The sequence below is a fragment of the Bufo gargarizans genome, chromosome 1, assembly GCF_014858855.1.
Source record: "Bufo gargarizans isolate SCDJY-AF-19 chromosome 1, ASM1485885v1, whole genome shotgun sequence".
Taxonomy (NCBI): Eukaryota; Metazoa; Chordata; class Amphibia; order Anura; family Bufonidae; genus Bufo; species Bufo gargarizans.
Genome location: NC_058080.1, coordinates 229,231,164 through 229,248,243, shown reverse-complemented (window position 1 = coordinate 229,248,243; position 17,080 = coordinate 229,231,164). Strand labels below are relative to the sequence as shown.

The 17,080-nt window shown below is 43.1% G+C and overlaps 1 protein-coding gene across 7 annotated transcripts in view; it reads left to right on the top strand.

Moving 5' to 3' along the window:
• The window catches only part of PRDM5 (PR/SET domain 5), a 275,642-nt gene that overhangs the window by 77,947 nt on the left and 180,615 nt on the right, over nucleotides 1–17,080 (top strand). For 5 of the 7 annotated variants that reach the window (XM_044270343.1, XM_044270423.1, XM_044270259.1 and 2 more), the window contains 2 exons: nucleotides 10,301–10,393; nucleotides 10,743–10,861. In XM_044270343.1, coding sequence (XP_044126278.1) covers nucleotides 10,301–10,393; nucleotides 10,743–10,861 — 212 coding nt within the window. The remainder of the gene's footprint in view (nucleotides 1–10,300; nucleotides 10,394–10,742; nucleotides 10,862–17,080) is intronic. The other 2 variants (XM_044270578.1, XM_044270496.1) reach the window with 1 other exon arrangement.

The window sequence follows — 17,080 nt, the reverse complement described above, 5'->3', positions numbered from 1 at the left end:
CATCAATATTATATGACTGCACCACTCCTTTAATAAGGTTTAATATTATTGTATTAACACAGTTGGGGTTGTCTTTTGCTGGAAATTTTTGGCCACTATTGTATTGTATCTGATGCTAGATCCACCAGAGGACCCATTTGTACTCTGCTAGGCCATTCTGGCCCTTGGTATTTTTATATGGAGAGATTGCAGCTGAATCTCACTCTTACATACTTATGCAGGTAACTATAAAAAGTCAGTATTAATTTTATATATAATTTTAATAAATCTCAAACAAGTGCATAAAGCACAGGTTCTACTGCAAAACCTTTATCCTTCAGTTTATATCTGTTACATTTCTAGCATTTCCTTTATTCACCACTCTGCTATATCCCTAATAATACCATATATATATATATATATATATATATATATATATATATGTATATATATGTGCTCATCTTCCTTAGTGGTTTTGTCATCCTTTCCTTTTTAGTGTCTGGGTCTTCATATATTCATTATGGTTTTCAAGCACTGTAATGTACCCATAGAAAATAGATTTTGTTATCGGACAATTATCCTGTCAATGACCATCTTTATATCTTATTTCTTCCTATGTTCCCCTTTTATATTCTGTTTTTAGGAGATGATAATATGAGAGAGATTGCAGCCAAATGGCCATACTGTATATACACTCAATGGCCACATTATACTGTATACTATGTTCTCTGCTATGCGCAAAACTACGAGAGCCCCCCACTCTAGCCTTGAAGAATCTGGATCTGCATTAAAATTTGCACCCCATGCAAATTGCATTGATGTGACTTGACCAATACTTTAGGAAATTATAGGACCCGTTTTAACCCCTTAAGGACCGGGCTCATTTTCACCTTAAGGACCGGGCCATTTTTTGCAAATCTGACCAGTGTCCCTTTAAGTGCTCATAACTTTCAAACGCTTTGACTTACCCAGGCCGTTCTGAGATTGTTTTTTCGTCACATATTGTACTTCATGACACTGCTAAAATTGGGTCAAAAAGTTATTTTTTTTGCATAAAAAAATACATTTTTTACCAAAAATTTTGAAAAATTAGCAAATTTCAAAGTTTCAGTTTCTCTACTTCTGTAATACATAGTAATACCCCCAAAAATTGTGATGACTTTACATTCCCCATATGTCTACTTCATGTTTGTAGCATTTTGGGAATGATATTTTATTTTTTGGGGATGTTACAAGGCTTAGAAGTTTAGAAGCAAATTTTGAAATTTTTGAGAAATCTTCAAAATCCCACTTTTTATGGACCAGTTCAGGTTTGAAGTCATATTGTGAGGCTTAGATAATAGAAACCTCCCAAAAATGACCCCATTCTAGAAACTACACCCCTCAAGGTATTCAAAACTGTTTTTTCAAACTTTATTAACCCTTTAGGTGTTCCACAAGAGTTAATGGCAGATGGAGAAACAATTTTGAAATTTCTATTTTTTGGAAAATTTTCCAATATAATAAATTTTTTCCAGGAGTAAAATAAGGGTTAACTGCCAAACAACACTCAAAATGGGTTGCCCTGATTCTGTAGTTTGCAAAAACACCCCATATGTGGTCGTAAACTACTGTTTGGCCGAACGGTAGCACATAGAAGGAGGGGAACACCATATGGGTTTTGGAAGGCAGATTTTGCAGGACTGGTTTTGTTTATACCATGTCCCATTTGAAGCCCCCTGTTGCACCCCTAGAATAGAAATTTCAAAAAAGTGACTCCATCTAAGAAAGTACACCCCTCAAGGTATTCAAAACTGGGTTTACAAACTTTGTTAACCCTTTAGGTGTTCCACAAGAGTTAATGGCAGATGGAGAAACAATTATGAAATTTCAATTTTTTGGAAAATTTTCCAATATAATAAATTTTTTCTAGGAGTAAAACAAGGGTTAACTGCCAAACAACACTCAAAATGGGTTGCCCTGATTCTGTAGTTTGCAAAAACACCCCATATGTGGTCGTAAACTACTGTTTGGCCGAACGGTAGCACATAGAAGGAGGGGAACACCATATGGGTTTTGGAAGGCAGATTTTGCAGGACTGGTTTTGTTTATACCATGTCCCATTTGAAGCCCCCTGTTGCACCCCTAGAATAGAAATTTCAAAAAAGTGACTCCATCTAAGAAAGTACACCCCTCAAGGTATTCAAAACTGGGTTTACAAACTTTGTTAACCCTTTAGGTGTTCCACAAGAGTTAATGGCAGATGGAGAAACAATTATGAAATTTCAATTTTTTGGAAAATTTTCCAATATAATCAATTTTTTCTAGGAGTAAAACAAGGGTTAACTGCCAAACAACACTCAAAATGGGTTGCCCTGATTCTGTAGTTTGCAAAAACACCCCATATGTGGTCGTAAACTACTGTTTGGCCGAACGGTAGCACATAGAAGGAGGGGAACACCATATGGGTTTTGGAAGGCAGATTTTGCAGGACTGGTTTTGTTTATACCATGTCCCATTTGAAGCCCCCTGTTGCACCCCTAGAATAGAAATTTCAAAAAAGTGACTCCATCTAAGAAAGTACACCCCTCAAGGTATTCAAAACTGGGTTTACAAACTTTGTTAACCCTTTAGGTGTTCCACAAGAGTTAATGGCAGATGGAGAAACAATTATGAAATTTCAATTTTTTGGAAAATTTTCCAATATAATCAATTTTTTCTAGGAGTAAAACAAGGGTTAACTGCCAAACAACACTCAAAATGGGTTGCCCTGATTCTGTAGTTTGCAAAAACACCCCATATGTGGTCGTAAACTACTGTTTGGCCGAACGGTAGCACATAGAAGGAGGGGAACACCATATGGGTTTTGGAAGGCAGATTTTGCAGGACTGGTTTTGTTTATACCATGTCCCATTTGAAGCCCCCTGTTGCACCCCTAGAATAGAAATTTCAAAAAAGTGACTCCATCTAAGAAAGTACACCCCTCAAGGTATTCAAAACTGGGTTTACAAACTTTGTTAACCCTTTAGGTGTTCCACAAGAGTTAATGGCAGATGGAGAAACAATTATGAAATTTCAATTTTTTGGAAAATTTTCCAATATAATCAATTTTTTCTAGGAGTAAAACAAGGGTTAACTGCCAAACAACACTCAAAATGGGTTGCCCTGATTCTGTAGTTTGCAGAAACACCCCATATGTGGTGGTAAACTACTATTTGGCTAAACGGCAGGACATAGAAGAAGGGGAACGCCATATGGTTTTTGGAAGGCAGATTTTGCTGGACTGGTTTATTTACACCATGTACCCTTTCAAGCCCCCTGATGCACCCCTAGAGTAGAAACTCCATAAAAGTGACCCCATCTAGGAAACTACGGGATAAGGTGGTTGTTGTTTTGGGACTATTTTTGGGGTAAATTTGATATTTGGTTGCTCTATATTACTCTTTTTTGAGGCAATGTAACAAAAAAATAAAATCTAAAATTGTTTCTACATTCGCTATTTAGTTTTGTGGAACACCTAAAGGGTTAACATAGTTTGTAAAGTAACTTTTGAATACCTTGAGGGGTGTAGTTTCTTAGATGGGGTCACTTTTTTGGAGTTTCTAGTCTGGGCTACATCAGGGGGGGCTTCTAATGGGACATGGTGTCAAAAAAAAAACTGTCCATCAAAATCTGCCTTCCAGAAACCGTATGGCGTTCCCTTCGTTCTATGCCCTGCCGTGCGGCTATATAGCCATTTACGACCACATATGGGGTGTTTCTGCAAACGACAGAATCGGGGCAATAAATATTTAGTTTTGTTTGGCTGTTAACCCTTGCTTTATTACCGGCAAAATGGATTTAAATTGAAATTTTGCCCAAAAATAGGTGTTTTGGCACCGTTTTTATTTTATATTTTTAACACCGTTCATCCGAGGCGTTTGGTCAAAAGTTATTTTTATAGCGACGACTTTTACGCACGCGACGATGCCCAATATGTATGGCTCTCAGACTTTGGAGACACTAAGCAGGCATCCTAAAACTGCGGCCCTCCAGATGTTGTAAAACTACAATTCCCACCATGCCCTGCTGATGGCTGTAGGTTGTCTGGGCATGCTGGGAGTTATAGTTTTACAACATCTGGAGGGCCGCAGTTTGAGGATGCCTGCACTAAAACTAATATTTTTTGGGGAAAGAAAAATAGTTTTCGTGTCTCCAAAGTCTGAGAGCCATAGTGTTTTATGTTCTCTAGTGAACTGTTGGGGATTATAAAAATTTAGTACTCCATGGAAGTGTGATACTCCCTGAAGCAATCGATAACGCAGAGGCCCGGATGATCGGGGCACGTGTCGCACTTGAGTGGTGGTGTCCTTCCGTATCCCCCTCCTTGCGACACACTCTGCACTTTTTTGGGTTCGTCCCTTCTTTCCAGTATGGGGGACCACACCTGGAAAGTGTTGGCCAGGGACGATCCGGGCGCCTCCAGTTCCCGAGGTACTCCGGCCTGCTCTTTCCCGGTCCGAAAAGATCAGGTCCTTGAGGACTGCCTCATAGAATTGGAGGAATGTCCCTGTGCTGCCAGCGCTTCGGGATAGTACAAAAGAGTTGTACATGGCAACCTGCACCAAGTAGACCGCAACTTTTTTGTACCATGCCCGGGTTTTGCGCATGGCGTTATATGGCGTGAGGACTTGATCCGAGAGATCAACTCCTCCCATATACCGATTGTAGTCGACGATACAATCGGGCTTGAGGACCGTTGCCGCGGTACCTCGCACAGGGACTGGGGTGGTGCTGTTACCGTGGATTGTGGACAGCATAAGGACATCCCTCTTGTCCTTATACCTGACCAGCAACAGGTTTCCACTGGTAAGTGCACGGGTCTCACCCCTGGGGATAGGTACCTGGAGGGGGTAGGCAGGGAGGCCGCGCTGATTTTTCCGCACGGTCCCACAAGCGAACGTAGATCTGGCGGCAAGGGACCTGAACAAGGGAATGCTGGTATAAAAGTTATCCACGTACAAGTGGTAACCATTATCCAGCAGTGGGTACATAAGGTCCCACACGAGTTTCCCGCTAACACCCAGAGTGGGGGGACATTCTGGGGGTTGAATACGGGAATCTCGCCCCTCGTACACACGAAATTTGTAAGTGTACCCTGAGGTACTCTCACAAATTTTGTATAGCTTCACGCCATACCTCGCTCGCTTTGTGGGAATATATTGGCGGAAACTGAGTCTCCCCTTGAACGCAATGAGCGACTCATCAACCGCGACCTCCCTTCCAGGTACGTAGGCCTGCTGAAATGTGGCCCCAAAGTGATCGATGACAGGCCGTATCTTATACAGCCGGTCATAGGCAGGATCACCTCGGGGTGGACATGCTGCATTATCGGAATAATGCAGACATTTCCGGATGGCCTCAAAGCGGGAGCGTGTCATGACCATACTGTACAGTGGGGTCTGGTACAGGACGTCCCCACTCCAGTATTGCCTGACACTGGGTTTTTGGACTAGACCCATATGCAGCACGAGGCCCCAAAATGTCCTCATTTCGGCTGCACTGACCGGCGTCCAGCCACCGGGTCTAGCCAAAACTGAGCCTGGGTTTTGAGCGACGAACTGTTGGGCGTACAGATTCGTCTGCTCCACCATCAAATTCACCAGTGGGTTACTGAAAAAAAAACTAAAATAGTCAATTTCAGTAAACCCCACTGTGGGAATCTGGATTCCAGGATTGCCAGCGAAATCCGGAATCTCAGGCTCAAAGTCCACTGGGGGACACCAGCTAAGTTCATCGGCAGGGGTCTCCGGTGAACTTATTTGGTGGGCCGGGAAACCAGTACGAACCCCAGGGCGGCTCGTACTAGGGTGGGCCACAGGATCCCTAGCATGTGCGGCCCCTGGCTCCGCCTGGCGGCGTCTCCGCCGCCTTGGTGGCTCATCGTCATCCGATGATGATGAGGAGGATGCTGATGATAAGAGGAATGTGGGGTCATCCTCATCCTCACTGGGGCTCTCGGAGTCGGAGGCAATCTGGGCATATGCCTCCTCGGCCGAGAACACCCGGCGGGCCATGGGTGTGTGTGCGTGTAGGTGTGCGTGTGTGTAAAACTTTATTATATGTGCGTGTGTGTGGGGGCAACGGGTGTTCGCGTACTAAAAAAAGGAAAAAAGGGCAAGTGTTAGGAAAAAAAAAAAGTTGCTGATTAGCGGTACAACGCTGATCAGCGGTGGGGCAGGCGATGCGCTAACAGTGGACGGACGCTAAAAAGTGCCGACCAGTCAGCGAACGCAGAAAAAAAAGTGGTGGTGAGGGGGCTAGTGGTGGTGGTGGGGGGGGGGGTGGGGGGGAGTGGTGGGGGGATGGGTGGAGGGGGTGGGGGGGCTGGTGGTGGTGGGGGGCTGGTAGGGGGGGGCAAGTGGCAGGGGGGGTCTGGGGTCTGATGGATCAAAAAAAGATTTGTGTAAAAGTTAAAAGTTTTTTTTTTTTTTTTTTTTTCCTAACTAACTTTTCCCTTCTTTCCCTGCCTAACGATGCCTCTCCCTCACTGACCCTAACCTACCTGGGTGGCGATGGGTGCAGGAGGGTGATGGATGGCGATTAGGGGGACACAGGAGCTGGTGCTGGACGATGCTGCCGGGTGCTCGTGCAGAACAGGAAGAGGAGGGGAGAGAGGAGCGCAGGAAGTTTGAATCTCGCGCCTCTCTCCCCTGCACCAATCAGCACCCTGGACAGCAGTGTTCAGCACCAGGGCCAGCACCGCCTCCTCAAATCCTCGGACTGCGATTGGTGGTGTATAATTACGCCACCGATCGCAGTCTTTTTCCGGTTCATCGGGTCACCGGACACCCGAATGGACCGGAAACGCAGAAAACCGCAGGTCTGAATTGACCTGCGGTTTTCTGCGATCGCCGATACGGGGGGGTCAAATGACCCCCCCCTGCGTTGTTACGGGATGCCGGCTGAATGATTTCAGCCGAAATCCCGTTCCGATTAACCCCCGCGGCGCCGGAATGCCGATTTTAAGTCAGGACGTACCGGTACGCCCTTGGTCCTTAAGGACTCGGGAAATAGGGCGTACCGGTACGCCCTGTGTCCTTAAGGGGTTAATGGTGTTACCCCACAAAAAGTATTACTATGCAATAAAAGGAAATATTATTGCAATGTGCAAGCAATAAACATATTGTAGGGTTGTTTTTTTTTTATGTACATTACATTCCTTTTCTGTTAGTGCCCCCTGCTGTTTCCCCTTCTGGTCCATCTTCTCCTGCATTCAGAGGTGGACTAACACACTCAGGAGCTACCGTTAGTCTCTTCCTCCACTCATTGCCAGCATAGTGATCTCATACAGAAGCAGGTGAAGCAGCCCAGACACCTTTCATCCAGTCATCCCTACTTCTAAATTCATAGAAATACAGAGCTATCTTTTTCTCTAGACAAAAGAGAAAGAAACTGGGTGAGGGCACTGCATACCATATGGCTATTTATTAGGGGGATCATTGTGGCTATTTGTGAGGGGCTTTTTTCTATGCAAGGGAGGAAAGGGTTAACAATAGCTTATTGCAATGGGAGATACAGAGGCTCGGTTGTCATATGTCATGATCGGCTGCCCACCCACAGAAAGGGAGGAGACAAGTCTTCCAGAAAATATGAATAAATAAAGTCTGGAGAGCAATGTTCATTTTGCGCTGGTGCTGTTAAAATAATGGTGTGCATTACTCTGGATATTTTTTTAAATATGTATGATATCCCCTTTAAATGGGTTGCCTGCTTTTTACATTTTCTTTTTGTCAGAAGGGTCATCAGATACTGTAGCTTAAAGGCTATGTACACCTTTGGGGGGAATTTATTTTTAATTATTGCATTGTACTCAATTTTGAGCAACAAATAATTTTTAAATAGGTCTTTATTAAAAATATGGTGTCCTTTTTCTGTACAGAGCTGACATGCTCTTGTAGCACCCTTTAGATTTTCAGTATTTTCTGTCAGACCAGGGGCAGATGGACTCCTTATCTCTGCTCTATGATCTCCTAAACACTCATTATAGCTCAGTTCTAGAATGTGGCTTAAATAAGTATTTATGACCACTCAATAGTTTAGAGATAAGGTTTATTAGATGACGGGCACAAAGTGAAAGTGAAAGTACCAGTCACACAGCTAGAAAAACAGTTAACCCTTTGTGACAGAACAGCTCAATATTTTTAGTAAAGGCCAGTTTAAAAATTATTTTTAGCCAAAAATGAATAACCTGCAATCATTAAAAAATGCCTCTGAAGGTGTACATACCCTTTAACTACAGGATGTTTTGTTGCTGGAACCTACCGCAACAAGTAGTCTCTGTCCCGGCGGTACCACCACAAATTAAGTTTCTGGTTAAATGCATTGTCATAGTTAGCCCCTCTCTTCTCTATCTGATGCATGAGGGAACACAATAGGGGACTCCCATCTATAAATTAAAATGTGTCTTTTATTGCAGATAACCCCTTTTAAACCTATGTTCACATGGTTAATGGAGATAGTTGTATAAGGCAGTTGTAGTGAATAGTGGGGAGAACTTGGCTCGAACTGGTGCAAACAGCATATAACACATCTGAATTAATACAAGATGGAGTTATTTATATAGTGGTTGCTATCAACTGAGGCAAAGAAAACTCAGATCAAGTTGTTTTCCTTTCTTGGTCATGGTCAAAAGAATTCTATCATTTCCACTTAACCTGTAAATATAGTGTCCACTGTTTAAATGGGTTTCCCATCACAGAATTTGCTGGGGTACAGGAATGTGCAAAAGTTTTAGGCAGGTGTAAAAAAAAAATCCTACAAAGTAATAATGATAATGATTGTATCAATGCAAAAATGCATTCAAAATGCAAAGTGAATGGACAAAGAGAAATGTACATCAAATCAATATTTGGTGTGACCACCCTTTACCTTAAAAACAGCATCAGTTCCTCTAGGTACAGTTTTTTTTAAGAGATTTATTAGGTAGGTTGTTCCAAACATCTTGGAGAACTAACCATAGATTTTCTGTGGATGTAGAATTACTCAAATCCTTCTGTCTCTTCATGTAATCCCAGACAGACTCAATGATGTTGAGATCAGAGCTCTGTGGGAAGCCATATGATCACTTACAGGACTTCTTGTTCTTCTTTATTCTGAAGATAGATCATAATGACACTGGCTGTATGCTCGGGGTCACTGGCCTGCAGCAGAATAAATTTGGAACCAAGCAGACACCTCCTCGAATAATGAATAAATATCTGCCTTTATTTCCCATCATTGGGGACACCATTAATCCTGACCAAATCCCCACAGAACCCTGATCTTAACATCATCAAGTCTGTCTAGGATTACATGAAGGGACAGAAAGATTTGAGAAAGGCAACATCCACAGAAGATTAGTGGTTAGTTTGCCAAACAATCATTGTGCCCAATTTCTTCAAAAATTGTGTGCAAGTGTACCTAGAAGAATTGATGCTGTTTTGAAGGCAAAGTGAGGTCCTACCAAATTTTGATTTGATACATAATTCTCTGTTCCTCAATCATTTTGCATTTTTTAATTGATAAAAATAAACTATTAACGCTTCTATTTTTGAGAGCATTCTTACTGTGCAGCATTTTCTCCATGCCTGCCTAAACCTTTTGCATGGTATTATTTCTCTAGGGTAAGCCATTCATTTTTGATCAGTGGGGGTCCAACCGCTGGATCCCCCACCAATCAAGTGAATGGGGCTATGATGCCGTTCCCTTCTGCAGACCCCTTATTTTAATGTTCAGTGGGGGTCCTAACTCTCACTGATAATTTAAATTGGAATTCCAGGATTTTAATATATATGGTCTACACTCTGAGTAGTTCATCAATATCAGATTGTTGGGGGTCCAATACCCCATATTCTGCTGATCAACTGTTTCTATTTAGCTCTAGCACTGAAGTCAGCACTTGTAACTACACAACTCTGTCCATTGTGCAGTGGATGGTGCTGGTTAATGCATTGCTACTTTCATTGAAGTGCATGTGAGCAGTGTTGTAGTTACAGCTCCGTCTACTGGATAATGGAGCTGTGTAGTTCTGACACTAAACTTCCAGTGCCGGGGCTCCTCTGAAACAGCTGATCGGTGAGGGTGGGGGGTGTTGGTCCATCAGCAAACAATATTGATAGCCTACCCTGAGGATAAGCCATCAATATCAAAATCCTGGACAATCCCTTTAAGTGATTGTGTAAGCTTCCTATTATGAGAAATCCCCTTTAACTGTTTCTAAGGTCAACTTTTAATATGATACTTGTGTGACAACTGAAAGCAAGATGAAAATACAGCATTTTGCTGTTATGTTCTAGACTCTAAACTGTTTTCTTTTCTTTAGTGTACTTCAGTGCTCAGAAAGTATCATCTCCGGTGACACTTCAGGGAGTTATCAGTGTTCTGGTTGCAATACCTTCTTCGGCTCAGCGTTGAGGTTTTGTGTTTGAATTACTGAACCGCTGTCTAATTTCTGGCTTCCCTTTTTGCATGCCGCTTTCAAGTTTCTTCTCCTTCTTCTTTTTTTGACATCTAACCAAGAAAAAGAAGTTCCTCCTTACCTCCTATTTAGGTAATGCACGTGTTAACTTGTGTTCATACTATAAGGTAGTGGTCTCAAGCCTGGGGCTTTTCTAGCTGTTGTAACACTACAACTCCCAACAGATGCAGTAGCTGTGGTTTTACAACAGCTGGAGAGCACAGGTTGATTACCACTGCTGAGGCATGCTTGATTTACTCCATTCTTCATATTCTATATTGTTATGCAATCATGTTCTTTATTTCAGCTTTGACCAACACAAAGAAGCCTGTAAAGGAGATGTGAGGTTTATATGCAAGTCTGATAGTTGCGGGAAGAAATTTAGAAGCAAAGATGCCCTGAAAAAACACAAAGAGAATGTGCATGGTACGTTATGTACTTGAACAAACCATATAGCATACCTTCTCCAGAATGTTGTATGAGAGTCTGTCACTGGCAGCACTGATTAGATAATGTCAGAATGTGTAGGGACCCCCCCCCCCCCCAACTGGTAACACCCATTGCCCCCTTGTTCATAAAACTCTAGCTGGAACTTTCGAGGAATGGCACAACAGCACAACATACAGTGGCATACAAAAGGTTGGGCACCCATGGTCAAAATAACTGTTACTGTAAACTGTTAAGTAAGTTGAAGATTAAATGATCTCCAAAAGGCATAAAGTTAAAGATGACATATTCCCTTTATTTTTCAAGCAAAAAAACATTTTTTAATGTTCATCTTTTACATTTTCAAAATGACAAAAAAGGAAACGGGCTTGAAGCAAAACTTTGGGTACCTTGCATGGTTGGTACCTAATAGCACCCCCTTTGGTAAGTATCACTGCTTGTAAGTAGTGATTGATGAATATCGGTTAGCGAACACACGTTTGCGATCAAATGTTCGTGAACCGTGCATTCGTTGCAGGCCCCATTGACTTTAATGGCAGGCGAACCTGAAAAAACTTCAGGTCATATTTGCAGCTACCAAATACTTACTAGAAGTGCACCAATAGTCCCACAACATGGAAAGTAACATACCAGAGGGGGATCATTGGCAAAAATTGCCACAAAAAAATGCATTTTAATCAGGGGCCAAAAATGTGCCCTGCTGGAGCCTACTAAAAAAATTTTTTAGGCCACAGGAGTACAGGCCCAAAAAAATAGGCATTCACCGGACAGAAAAGAACTTGTGATGATGTGGCTGGAGGTACATTAGGCAGTCACTGGATACAAATTTTACTGTAGGCCACTGGAGTACATGCCCCAAAAATTAGGCATTCACCTGACAGAAAAGAACTTGTGATGATGTGGCTGTAGGTACATTAGGCAGTCACTGGATAAAAAAATTACTGTAGGCCAGTACAGGCTCCAAAAATTATTATTCAACTGACAGAAAAGGCATTTTATGCCACTGTATGTACATAAGACAAGGACCATTCTTTGTTCTGTGTGGTGGCGGATATGTGTGGGCTGGCATGAGGAAATTCAATTACACGTTATCGTCACAGGTGTTGAATTCCTATGAGAGCCATGCCTTGTTCATTTATAGAAATTTAAGGTAGTCCACACTGTCGTGAGCTAGTCGGGTGCTCTTATCGGTCCCGATCCCCCCTGCTGTGCTGTTTTTTCGGATAAGACTCTCGACGAGGGGCAAGCCAAAAGTTTCATGGCAAATTGTGCCAGTCCAAGCCTGCACACCCAGTTGTCCAGGGGTTCCTCGTTTCTCAGAGCGTCCACATCGGCCGTTAACCCAATGTAGTTGGACGCCTGTCGGTCTAGGCGTTCCCTGAGGCTGGATCTGGATGGCGGCTGTCGATGGGTTGGCTGCAAGAATGATCTCATATCCGAACTGACCAACACATCTTCAAACCGCCCTCTTCTTGCAGGTGCGGTAGTATTCATACCTGCACCTGTTTCTCTGTGGGTGGAGATTCCTCTGCCAGCACCCACAACAGCAGAATCTAGCATCTCTCGCAGCAAGGCCTGGAAATGTTGCATTCTGACAGCCCTCTGTGATGCTGGTAACATGTCCACCATTTTGTGTTTGTACCGGGGGTCTAAGTACATTGCCACCCAGTACTGGTCCTTGCCCTTTATGCTTTTTATACGGAAGTCCCTCTTCAAACATTGGAGCATGAAGGCCCTCATTTGCACTAAATTGGAAGCGGTGGAGCGCCCTGGCTCCTGCTCATCACCTAGGAGAATGTCGTCCTCAGTCTCCTCCCCCCAGCCACGGACAACACCAGGGATCCCCAAAAAGTTTAAAGCCCCCCTCAAAGCCTGTTCTTCTTGCTCCTCCTCCCCCCAGCCACCATCCTCCTCCTCTTCAGACTCCTGCTGACTTGTCTCAGATGGAGTAGCCCCCCTGGGAATTAATTTAGCATTGCGACTTTCTCATGTTCCTGCTCCTCGAGGCCTTGATCAATGACACGATGCAATGCACGCTTAGAAAGAAGGCGTAAGGCGATGTCATTGATGGCGCCCTGGCTGTGACTTACCAGTTTGGTGATCTCATCAAATGGCCGCAGAAGTCTGCATGCGTCGCGCATGAGCAGCCACTGGTGCGGTAAAAAGAAAACAAGCTCCCCAGAACCTGTCCTGCTGCAGAGTTAATACAGCTAGTCGTTAATGGCATGTTGCTGCTGGAGCAGCCTATCAAGCATATATAAGGTGGAGATCCAGCGCGTCGGGCTGTCACAAATAAGTTGTCTGACGGGCAAGTGGTGTCGCCGCTGAACATTAGCAAGGCGAGCCATGGCTGTGTAAGATCTTATAAAATGGCCAGAGATTTTCCTGGCCTGCCGCAAGACGTCCTGGACCCCGGGGTATTTGGCAACGAATCACTGCACGACTAAGTTCAGAGCATGTGCCATGCACAGCACATGTCATTTTGTCTTGTTTCAGAGCACTCAGCAGATTGGCACCATTATCGCACAAAACTCTACCAACTGTCAAAATGAGCGGAGTTAGCCACTAATCGGCCTGTGACTGCAGAGCTAAAAGCAGTGCAACAGCCGAAGCACAGCATGGCAACTACTGACCTGGGACATCAAATAGGTTCTGGGGAGCTTGGGGGGCGCTGCGGAAGAGGTGGTAGCAGTGGAAAAGGAGAGTCAGCCAAGGAGGAGACGGAGGATGGAGTAGGAGGAGGAAAATAAGAGGCAGGCCTGCATGTAATCCTTGGCAGTAACACCAAATCAGGAGCCACGGTTTACATGCTTGACAGCCGTCAGAAGGTTCACCCAGTGGGCAGTAAAAGTTATGTACTTTTCCTGCCCGTGTTTGCTAGACCACGTGTCTGTGGTCAGATGTATCTTGGCACTGACACTGTGTGCCAGAGATATATTCACTTGCCGCTGAACGTAGCCATATGGCTCTGAGACGCCTTTCTGGGAGAAATATTTCCTCCCGGGGATCTTCCATTGCGGTGTGCCAATGACCACAAATTTTCTAAAGGCCTCCGAGTCCACCAGTTTATATGGCAGTAGTTAGTGGGCTAGCAGTTCCGACAAGCCAGCGGTCAGCCATTGGGCAAGAGGGTTCATCTGGCATCATCAACTTTTTACGTTCGAACATTTAGCCACAGAAGCCTGCATTCTGCAAGATGAATGTGATGACGACACAGTGGAAGGTGGAGTGGAGGAGAGAGGAGAAGGAGAAGAGGCAGGACATGGAGTGCCGGGAGTGTGGCTTTGTGGGTTCTGACGGTGTTGCTCCCACTGGGCATGGTGATGGGAGGCCAGGTGCCTTCTTAAGGCGGTCGTCCCTAGGTGAGTGTTGTGCTTACCGCGATTTATGCGTTGACAGCACAGGCTGGGTGGCTGCTGTTGCTACCTCCTCTTCCTCATCTGATGTCAAGAATGGCTGCGCATTGGTAAGGTCTGGGAATAGATGGGAAAGTAATTCCTCTGACTCGAGTGGAGGGGCTATGGTGGTGGTGGTGGTGGTGTATTTGGGGTAGCACACAGCAGAGAGTGAGGAGGGTGCAGAAGCGGAAGGGTAAGTGAGCCACTCAACCAACTCTGGTGCGCTCTTTGAAATAATCGCACACGCCTTCTCCAACTTCCCACTTAGGCTCCAGCCTGGTGCACCTGCCCGACCCCTACCACCCCTGCGGAACGGCCTGCCTCTTCCTCTGCCTGTCATTTTCAGAATGACCCTGTGACAAAAGTCCATATAGAAGAGCAGTATTTGTGGAAGCAGGTATATCGCAAGCCTCAATCAGAATTTTGTGGAAGCAGGAATATCAAACCCCTTATTTAGTATTTTGTGGAAGCAGGTATATCGCAGACCTCAAACAGTATTTTGTGGAAGCAGGTATATCAAACCCCTTATTTAGTATTTTGTGGAAGCAGGTATATCGCAGACCTCAAACAATATTTGGTGGAAACAGGTATATCAACCCCTTAATTAGTATTTTGTGGAAGCAGGCATATCGCAGCCCTCAATAAGTATTTTGTGGAAGCAGGTGTGAGGCCATGTTATGTTTTATTAGTTTGGTAGAGGAATCTACCGCCACTGACCCCCCTGCTTCATTACTCTACAAAAGGAAAAGTGTGTAGCTTCTGCCTGTGAGTGATTATGTTATCCCATTATGTTGTTTAATTGTATCACAGGTGTTTTTTTTTCTGCCTGTGAGTGAATATGTTATCCCATTGTGTTGATTAATTGTCTCACATGTGTATGTTTTCTGCCTGTAACTACATGTGATTGGTTTATGCAAGAAACTGTCTCAGTCTTCCACAAGGTTCCCCATGGGAGTGTCCCTTGCTGGAAGACCTGCATAAAAGGCTGACATGTTGCCCCATTAAAGGTTCCTGTTGGTACCCTTCATGAAGTCTGGGCTCCTGTTTGGGTAACTATCTACTGGCTGGGGGAGGAACTACTTGGAAGCTGCATTCGTCCAGAACCAGTCCTATCCACACCTGAACTGCAACTATAATCCCTGAGGATCAGCAGTTTTTTTTGAGGAACAGGCAAACAAGGTACTACAACTACCAGCATTCGTAACAACTAGTGGCAGAGCGGTGGGATCGGATGGAACTCCCAAGGACAACTGGTGAATGGCACAGCAGTATGAGAAACTAAAAAGGACTATGCTGAAAGATCTGCTGGAAGCCCGAGGTCAGGTGGCAAGCAACAAAAAGAGAGCTACCCTCATAGCAAAACTGATGGAGAGCGACCAAACCAGCAGCACTACGATGTTTGTGAGGAATAGGCGAACAAGGTACTACAACTACCAACGTTCGTAACAGCAGTTATATCAAACCCCTTAATCAGTATTTTGTGGAAGCAGGTACAGGTGAAACTGTACTTGTTTCTACCAAATACTGATTGAGGCCTGCGATATACAGATGAAACTCTAAAAATTTGAATATCGTGCAAAAGTCTATTTATTTCAGCAATGCTAATTAAAAGGAATTGCATTAATGGAGCTTAAAATTAGAATTTTGTGAAAAGGTTCAATATTCTCGGCTCTAAGTGTCACACTCTAGTCAGCTAATTAATCCATATCCCCTGAGCAAAGGGGACCTGAGATTGTGACTTTGGGGTTTTATAAGCGATAAGTCATAATCATCCAAATTATAACAAATAAAGGCTTGAAATATCTTGCTTTGCATGTAATTTGTCTGTCTCATATGTTAGTTTCACCTTTTAAGTTGCATTACTGAAATAAATGAACTTTGCATGATATTCAAATTTTCACCTAATTTGTCCGCAATTGCGAACAAGAATAGGCAGTTCTATGGGGGTGCCGGCCGGGTGTATTGTGGATCCGCAAAACACTATGGATGTGTGAATGGACCCTAACAGTAATTTTGACCAGGAGTGCCCAAACTTTTGCATGACACTGTACAGTCATAAGAATAAATGCTCCAAAATTGTCATTTCATATGGAATAAAATTATTTACTTAAACAGAAATGTCAGAGGTGACCAGTCCTCTTTAAATGTCCCTAAAAGAAATATATCATAAACATATACTGATTGCACCCACAACAAATCAGTGACAGATACATATTATTATAATTATAATTATTATTATTATTATTATTATTATTATTACCGCACATATATATGATAGGTATCCTCCTTCTGGGTTGTGTGTAAACAATAATTTATTTTATTCAAAACAATATATAAAATATAAAAAATCATATAAAAAATATATAAAAGCGCTCCTAAAAATACATACATTTTCCATGATGAATCCATAGTTAATAATGATGGAGGCCCAAAAATATATATAAAATGTATATGAACAATATAAAAACAATAATCCAATGTATTGATGAATAGCTGCAAATGATCAAAATGTCTATCGCAGCAATTCATCAAGACATTATATTTTGTACATGATCAATCCATAAATGTATGAAAAAAATATGGATGATAAATGAACCTAATAGTATAGATAGCTCATATACAGACGTGGACAAAATTGTTGGTACCCTTTGGTCAATGAAAGAAAAAGTCACAATGGTCACAGAAATAACTTTAATCTGACAAAAGTAATAATAAATTAAAATTCTATAAATGTTAACCAATGAAAGTCAGACATTGTTTTTCAACCATGCTTCAACAGAATTATGTAAAAAAATAAACT